Source organism: Asparagus officinalis, chromosome 7 (assembly GCF_001876935.1).
Source record: "Asparagus officinalis chromosome 7, Aspof.V1, whole genome shotgun sequence".
Classification (NCBI taxonomy): domain Eukaryota; kingdom Viridiplantae; phylum Streptophyta; class Magnoliopsida; order Asparagales; family Asparagaceae; genus Asparagus; species Asparagus officinalis.
Window position 1 is genome coordinate 14,281,246 of NC_033800.1, and position 8,898 is coordinate 14,290,143.

Below are 8,898 nucleotides of genomic sequence, written 5' to 3' on the forward strand. Positions count from 1 at the left end.
GCATGTTTCTCGCCCATTTCTTCGATGATGACACCGAGGTGTCGATCAGGACACTCTTCGACGAGAAACAAAAAGGCGGAGAGTCGGTGGATCCCTTCATCAAACGCTTCCGCAATCAGGCAATGAACTGCAAGGATCCCGTCACGGAGGAATTCATCTTGCAGACTTGTCATAATAATTTGTCCATTAACATCTTGGATGTTATGGGAGTAGAGCCGCTCAAGACATGGAAAGAGTTGAAGGTGCGCGGAGAACAGGCCGAACGCTTCCTCAGAAGGAGGAAAGCCGAGAGAAACCAACTGATGATTAACCCTCTGAATTCGAGTCTCGCACCTCTTGATGAAGGGGACGCCTCTGCAATAGTTATTGACGTTAATCAAACGTCACAACAGCAGTTCCGAAGACAACAGAAAAATTCGGGTCCGAGGCTCCAAAATGAATACTCGTTCAAGGACGAAGACATTCCCGCCATCTTCGAATCTCTTCTCGAAAACAACAAAATCAAGCTCCCGCCCATCATGAATCAGGAGGAAGCTGACAATCCTGCAGATCCGATCCCACTGTGGTCGCCAGTCTGTTTGCGGAAAAAGTTGCTGTATTCATTGCTGCATTCATTACAACTTCAATCGTTACAATGAAATAAAAAGATAGCCTTTTTATAAGACTGGTACACAATGAAAACAAAAGAAATACAACTCTTTTCAAACAAACGCAAGATCTGTTCATCATCTCTTGCTTGCGTGGGTCTTTTGCCTGTGACGGGGATGTTGATATCCGTGGACCACCGGGGCACTCAGATCTGATCCGGATAAATCGGACAGAGCTTCGTCTATCCGCGAAGGGATTTAGAAACTTCTGATCCCGAAAAATCGGACAGAGCTTCGTCGATCCGCGGGGGATCTAAGAAGCTATGAAGCTTATATCTCGGCTAAAGCGAGACACTAGCTCTTCTTAGTATTAGCGCCGAAGGCCAATACTAAGGAAAAGAGAAGGGGGAATGAAGAAGAAGGCTCCTTTGCTGCAGAAGGCTCGCTCACTCCTTGCTCCGGCAGGGCTTCGCCTATGCTCTCTAAAAATCCTCCTCTCCTCTCTATAGCCTTGCTCCAAGACAAAAGAAATCCAGCCCTTTGAAAGAGGACCCAAGGGGTCTATTTATAGGCCAAGAGGGGGGCTAGGGGACCATCAAGGGGTGCGGACACCCCTTGGTGTCTCGGCCAGGGCCGAGACACCCTTGGGTGTCTCGGCCTTGGCCAAGACACCTCGGGTGTCTCAGTTTAGCCTGAGACGCTCGTTATGCCTGTTTGATTATTTCCGCCGTAAATTCTTCGTCCGAACTCGGATTTGAGTGATTCCGGTGTTTCGAGCTTGCCGAGACACCCCCGGGTGCCTCAGTTCAGTCCGAGGTCCTTCCGGGTGCGTTTGCCGTTGATTCGTCGTCCGGACTTGGATTTGAGTGATTCCGGATGCGTTGGATGCGTGACAAAGAGTTCGATCCACTATGGTGATTGGATTATCTGTAGAGTGGTCGAGGAGCAGAACTTGATACAGGTTTGTCATGCTCTTTGATCCTCTTTCTCGACTTCAATTGGTATTGGCGAAAGATCTGGTTCATGAGATGATTCTTGTTGTTTCAGGTGGGGTAGCCGACGACCATGGGTCGCTCGCTTCCCGTCGTGCGAAATCCAAGTTTGGTGGCCAAACTTCGCATGACCGCCCCGTTGGTTCTATGAGGGGTGATCCTTCGAAAAGGAAAAAGATTGCCCATAAACCTCATGTTGATCAGCGCTCCCATGGGGTAGATTCAGGAGGCTTTGCCGACGGGGAGGAAGGTAACATTTTGTTGTACCCACTTTTATTGCTTTAAGATGATTTACCTTCCGGGATCCCTGATCCTGTTTCATAATTCAGGGTTCTTCGAGGAGGGCGAGCTTCCACCAGGTCCGGTATTCTCTGGGGCTGACAACATGGACTGCTTCATGCAGCAGGTGTGCGACGCCCTTCGTGATGGCTCCCTGGGCATTGATCTGAACATCGATCTTGGGCAGGCAGATGGTGTTGATCCCACCGGTTCATTTTCAGATATACCTACATCCGGTGCTGCAGGTGTTGCGACAGAAGGGCCAGACGGGGATGGGGCCTCCCCTATTGCAGATTTCGAAGAGCAGGGATATGTTCCTGCACCGGTCTTCCCGAGACCTGACTCTGGACTGTTAGCCGATATGTTAGCTGAACAAGCTCCCACCGGGACTGTGAGACCACTCTTTGAGAGTGATTCATCCACAGGTATATATCCAATTTCCTCTCTTCTTTGCTTGTCTCAGTCTCCATTTTGACTAATAAAGAAGTGCAACTATATGACCAGGCGCTGTACCTGATTCTGCTATAGCTTCGGGTGTTTTCCCGCCTTCGCCTAATACGACTGACTTGCCCACGAGGGTTGATATACCTTCCATGAGCATTCCTGTCGTTACTTCGGAGCCTGTCGAACCCCAACCCGAGGGGATTTCCGCCGGTATAGGTATACCTCGAATTTCCCTTAGGGTCTTTTCGATTGTATTTAATAGTTTCTTGACCTCCCATACTGCTGCTTGCAGGTTCTCGACCGTCTCTATATGAGCAGGTCCATGCTCTCTTGGCCGATACCAATCCAGATGGGGATGTCTTCCGCACTGACCTCGGCTTCTTTACTGCCTTTTATAACGGCGTGATTGATAAGCTTCTGCACAGAGGGTCTTCTTTTGATCAGTTCAGGCGTTCCTTCTCCCGTCACATGATGATGATGAGGGAAGAGGGATATCCGGATTTGGCCGATTCCTTTACAGCTGATTTCGCTGCCCTGGAGTCAGAGATTCGAGAGCTGAGGGAGTTGAAGGCTGGTGGAGCTCCCTCTTTTGCATCTTCTCAGGTGGAGGATAGGTTGACGCAGTGGCATGAACTGCGATCTTCCGTTGGCAGCGAGCTTCGATCACGTGAGCGCACTGTCGAGCAGCTGATGGCCTCTCTGGCGAGGAAAGACACCAGCAGAGCTGAGTTAGTGAGCTCCTTAGATTCCACTCGTGCAGAGATAGCTAGACTGAAGGAGGCCTTGGAACGCGCCGAAGAATCTGCCGCTACCATTTCTGAGGAACTGGTTGGGTTGGAGCGTTCTCGTGAATGGACACTCGACAGGCTGGGATCAGTGCAGGAGGGGTTGATGAAGCTACGACACGAAGCCGCAGAGGTTCTCAACAGTTCCGAAGATTCTGTCCGAGCTAGCCTGCAGGCGGAGTTCGAGCAGGACTATATGGACAGGCTCTCTGGTTTAGAGTCTCATATTCTTAGCCGTCGGTTGCCTTCGGACTAACGAGCTTTTGTTGTATGCTTTTGACTTGATTTATTAATAGAAAATCCGCATTTGCTTCTTTTGTGTTTTCTCTGTATCTCTTCCGAATGACAGATTTATGGGATTTTTGGCAAACCCCCAGCCATCAACGGGTTTGAGGTGCCTTTACCGATTACCGTTTGAATCGGGCTAGCATGCGGATTGTCGAAATCCGTTCCGCATGTAACGTTGTGCTGAGAGAGTAAACTCTCTGAGGCTTTGTGCTATGATCTTGAATACATAGGCTTCGTCTTTCTCACGGGAATAGACTACCCGGCAACGCGTGTTAGGCGTTGACTTTGGGGTTTTTGGCAAACCCCCAGCCTTCAACGGGTTTGATGTGCCTTTACCGATCACCGTTTGAATCGGGCTAGCATGCGGATTATCGAAATCCGTTCCGTATGTAACGTTGTGCTAAAGGAATGAACTCCCTTAGACTTGCTGCTACGACTTCGAATACGTAGACTTTGCCCTTGTTACGGGAATAGGCTACCCGGCAACACGTGTTAGGTGTTGACTTATCCCTACTTAGGATTCGGGATAAAATTCCCCACGCACCAAGTGCGCGGATTGGAAGTTGAAAGTTGTGTCAAAATAGGAGAGGAAGAATTTTATATTCTATCTCCCGCTGGAAAGGAAACTTGAGGTGGGATTCCCCACCCCCAGTATCTGGAAGGATGAACTGGGAATGGGATCTCCACTCCGAGCACCCGGAATGATGAACTGGGAGTGGGGTCGCCACTCCGAGCATCGGAAAGGTCCGAGGAGAGGAAGAATTTTATATTCTATCTCCCGCTGGAAAGGAAACTTGAGGTGGGATTCCCCACCCCCAGTATCTGGAAGGATGAACTGGGAATGGGATCTCCACTCCGAGCACCCGGAATGATGAACTGGGAGTGGGGTCGCCACTCCGAGCATCGGAAAGGTCCGAGGAGAGGAAGAATTTTATATTCTATCTCCCGGTGGAAAGGAAACTCGAGGTGGCACACCCCCAGAATCCGAAAGGCTCAAACGACCCTAACTGTCGTAAGGTTTGGTCATTTGACTCTGAAGAGGAAGAATTTTATATTCTATCTTCAGCTGGAAAGGAAACTCGAGGTGGCACACCCCCAGAATCCGAAAGGCTCAAACGACCCTAACTGTCGTAAGGTTTGGTCATTTGACTCTGAAGAGGAAGAATTTTATATTCTATCTTCAGAACTGGAGAGGAAGAATTTTATATTCTATCTCCAGCAAAAGAGGGAAACTCGAGGTGGGATCTCCACCTCCAGAATCCGCAGGATGAAACTAGAAGTGGGATCTCCACTCCGAGAATCGGAAAGTTCAAACGACCCTAACTGTCGTAAGGTTTGGTCATTTGAACAAAAGATGACTCGGTCTTAGTCTCGACCAGGGTAAGTTGTGACTAAGCGAGGGTTCGAGATGACCCTAACTGTCGTAAGGTTTGGTCATTCGGGAGTTTGAAAGTGGACCTCTCGTTCATTGAAGGAATCGAGAGGGGACTTTGGCTTTGGTCCTAACTGTCGTAAGGTTTGACCAAGTGGGAAATTTGGAACGATCACAACTACGTGAAAGTTTGACCGCCCGATTTGTGGACCTCTCGTTCGTTGAAGGAATCGAGAGGGGACTTTGGCTTTGGTCCTAACTGTCGTAAGGTTTGACCGAGTGAGGAATGTGTGGCGAAGACTATGAGTAATCGAACACCAATGAAAGTTTTGTGAGGGAAAATTAATCCCTCGAATGATTGGATCTCATCTGATGAGGGTTAGAGTCTGACAAACTAGAACATTCGGGGTTCGAATGTGGACTTCTTGTTCATCTCTCTTATACCGACCAGGTTATCCCTAAGAATACCCCAATGTGGTATTCTTCCGGGAACTTCCCGATACATCAGCTCCTTCTGAAAGGTGCTAAGGATAGTACCTCTTCAGGAATTTGCCATTTATTGGCATCATCAGCCGATCACCATCTTTGGTGACTAGGCGATAGGCGCCGTTTGAGTAGACTGTTTCTACTACGAACGGTCCTTCCCATTTGGGCTCGAACTTGCCCTTCTTCTTGGAGCTCAGGTTCATAGGATGTCTTTCAGTTAAGACCAAATCCCCTTCCTTAAAACTCCTTTGTCGAACCTTTTTGTCGAAGGCTCGAGAAATTCTGGCTTGGTAGAACTCGATATGCTGTTGAGCCTCCAGGCGCTTTTCATCGAGCATCTCGAGTTCTTCGAGGCGCTTTTGATGCTGTTCTTCGGTCGTCATTTGGGTTGTAAGGGCGATCCGAAGAGATGGAATTTGAACTTCCAAAGGGAGAACGGCTTCACATCCATATACTAATGAATACGGGGTTGCACCGGTTGGTGTACGTACCGTGGTACGATAGGCCCATAGTGCTGCACCGAGCTTGTCATCCCAATCTCGCTTGTTACTTTTCACAAGCTTTGACAAAAGTTTTATGATAGTCTTGTTGAAGGCTTCAGCTAATCCATTTGCTGTGGGATTATAAGCCGTTGATGAGATGTCCTGAATTTTGAATTTTTCGCAGAACCTTATGAAGGCGTTGCTGACAAACTGAGGACCATTGTCATGTATGATTCGTCTTGGAACACCATGCCTGTAAATGATGTGGTGCTTGATGAATCCAATGACGTTGCTCGTCTTAACTTCTCTGAGTGGAATTGCTTCAGCCCATTTGGAGAAGTAATCGGTAATCGCCAGGATGAACCGGTCGCCTTTGATCGAAGGGGGATTTATAGGACCAACAATGTCCATTCCCCAAGTCTCGAACGGCCAAGATGTTACCGAGGGATGCAGATGCTCCGGAGGTTGGTGCATATAATTCGCATGTACTTGACACGCATGACACTTCCGGGCATATGTGATTGCTTCGCTCATCATGTGAGGCCAGAAATATCCCATTCTTCTGATGCGATCATAAAGCTTGGGGCCAGGCTCGTGCGCGCCACACTCCCCTTCATGTGCCTCTCTAAGCACTTCTTGGGCTTCTTTGGTTGATAGGCAACGCAATATCAGCCCATCGTACCCCCTGCGGTATAGCGTTCGATTCTCTGTATTGTAGTAGAATCTGGGTGCTCTTCGCCGGATTGACTCTCTTTCCTTCACATCTTCTGGCAAGATTCCATGCAAGACGTAGTCGATGATGGGGAAACGCCAATCTCGTGGTTCGAACTCGATTTGAGTAGCGTGTACCTCTTGAACTTCTTCTTCCTCGGCATCTTCACTGTAAAGCGGCACTAGGAGTTGGTGAGTTCTTACCGTAACAAACTGCTCTGTTTCGGGAGGCTGCGCTAGTGACACGGCCAATGCGGCCAACGCATCTGCATAGGTATTCTGTAGCCGTGGAATATGTTCGATGAAGAATCCTTCAAATGATTCCGCTATCTCCACTGCCATCTTATGGTATGGAATTAAATCCTGACTTCGGACTTCATATTCTCCTTGGACTTGCTTGACTATTAGTTGAGAATCGCCGAAGGCTTCGAGATACTCAACCCCCAGCTCCTTAGCGAAGTTGAGTCCAATAATCAGTGCATTATACTCTGCCACATTATTTGAACATGGCTTGGTTAATGAATAGGCTCGGGGCATCACGTGTTTTCCTGGGGAAACTAAGACCACTCCAACCCCGGAGGAGACCTTAGAACGTCCAGGAGTATCTGTGACAAGAGCTGCTCGAGAGGCGCCATCGAAGTATAAACGCCACACTTGTTGGTGTGAAGTTGCGTTGACCTCGTGGGTTTCATCAGGTAGGTCGTCGTATATCTCGGCAGGATCCGTAGTTGGATTAGCTGCGAGGAGATCGCATATGGCCTGTCCTTTGACCGACTTCTGTTGCTTGAAATGCAAGTCGTATTGGGACAAGAGTAAGGCCCATTTTGCTAACCGCCAGCTCATGGAAGCGGGTTGAGTCATGAATACTCGAACCGGATTAACTTTAGAGATGACGTAAATGGTCTGCCCGACCAGATAATGTCGCATCTTCTGAATGGCGAACACCAAGGCGAGGCATTCCCTCTCAATCATAGGATATCGAGACTCGGCGCCCACCATGGTTCGGCTCAAGTAATACACTGCCTGCTCGTGACCGTTATCGTCATCTTGTGCAAGCAATGCACTTAATGAATGGCTCGTCGCCTTGACATAAATCAAGAACGGTTTGCCCGATTTCGGTGCAACGAGTACGGGAGGTTTTGAGAGATATTCTTTAATGCTCTCGAATGCTTTCTGACAAGCTTCATCCCATACAAATGATACGCCCTTCTTTGCGAGCTTGGAGAATGGCTGGCATTTTCCTGAGAGGTTCGAAATGAACCGACGGATATAAGCCAATCGCCCCTGCAATCCTCTGAGCTCCCTGAGGTTTCTCGGAGGTTGTAATTCATTGATCGCCTTTACCTTATCAGGATCGATGTGGATACCTTTGGTGGTGACGACGAATCCCAGGAATTTTCCACTCGACATTCCGAGGAAAGACTTGGTAGGATTCATCTTCAACTGATGGGCTCGCATTAAGTCGAACATGGTCTTTAAGTCTTTGATGTGATCCTTTTTATCACGACTTTTCACGACCAGATCATCTACGTAGCATTCAACAGTCTTTCGGAGATGATCCTGAAAGATCTTTGACATAGCTCGTTGATATGTAGCACCTGCGTTCTTTAAGCCGAAGGGCATAACTGTGTAACAGAAGACACCGAGGGGCGTTCTGAATGCGGTGTGCTTTTCATCATCCGGATGCATCTTTATCTGGTTATAACCAGAGAAACCATCCATGAAAGACATCCTCTCGAACCCACACGTATTGTCGATGATGACATCCGTGATGGGGAGGGGAAAATCATCTTTTGGGCAAGCAGTGTTGAGATCCCGAAAGTCGATACAAATCCTGACTTTCCCGTTCTTCTTAAGGACTGGGACAATATTGGCTAGCCATTCTGGATGTTGCTCCTCTCGAACGAAGCCCGAGTCAATAAGCTTCTTGACCTCGGATTCGATCGCCTCCATCATTTGCGGACGAAACCGTCTTTGTTGTTGTTTGACTGGTTTGGCATCCATCTTGATATTGAGACGATGTACTGCTACGTTCGGGTCGAGTCCTGGCATGTCTTCATAATTCCAGGCGAACACGTCAATGTACTCCTTGATAAGAGAGATTAACTCTTCTTTCTCATCGGGTAGAAGACTATCGCTAATGAATATCGGTTTAGGATTTTCCTCAGTTCCCATATTCACCTGGAGTACTTGATCTTCGGTAGGAGGCTCTCTTTGCTCGAACCTATCACCATACTGCATGTTTAGGTGGTGAACCCAAGGATCTTCCCATGTTGGCATCTGGTCGTCTTCCTCTATTGCGGTAGGATCGACCGTGACCATATTTGACATCAACCTTTTGAACGTCTCGCCAAGGCTAGTGTCGGAACCCCCAGCCGAAGAGTCGGAAGAGTACCCGTTTCTAGCCTTGTTAGCGATCTGATCAATGATTTGCCAGCAACATTCGTCGTCGGATGAGGAGACGTAGCCGAG

At 48.4% G+C, this 8,898-nt stretch overlaps 1 protein-coding gene across 1 annotated transcript; it reads left to right on the top strand.

The window, feature by feature from the left end:
* On the top strand, positions 1,545-3,407 carry LOC109849366. Its single transcript, XM_020419188.1, has 4 exons — positions 1,545-1,829; positions 1,909-2,283; positions 2,363-2,518; positions 2,595-3,407. Exons 1-4 carry the CDS (start codon positions 1,556-1,558, stop codon positions 3,341-3,343), a joined length of 1,554 nt encoding a protein of 517 aa, XP_020274777.1. The 5' UTR covers positions 1,545-1,555; the 3' UTR covers positions 3,344-3,407.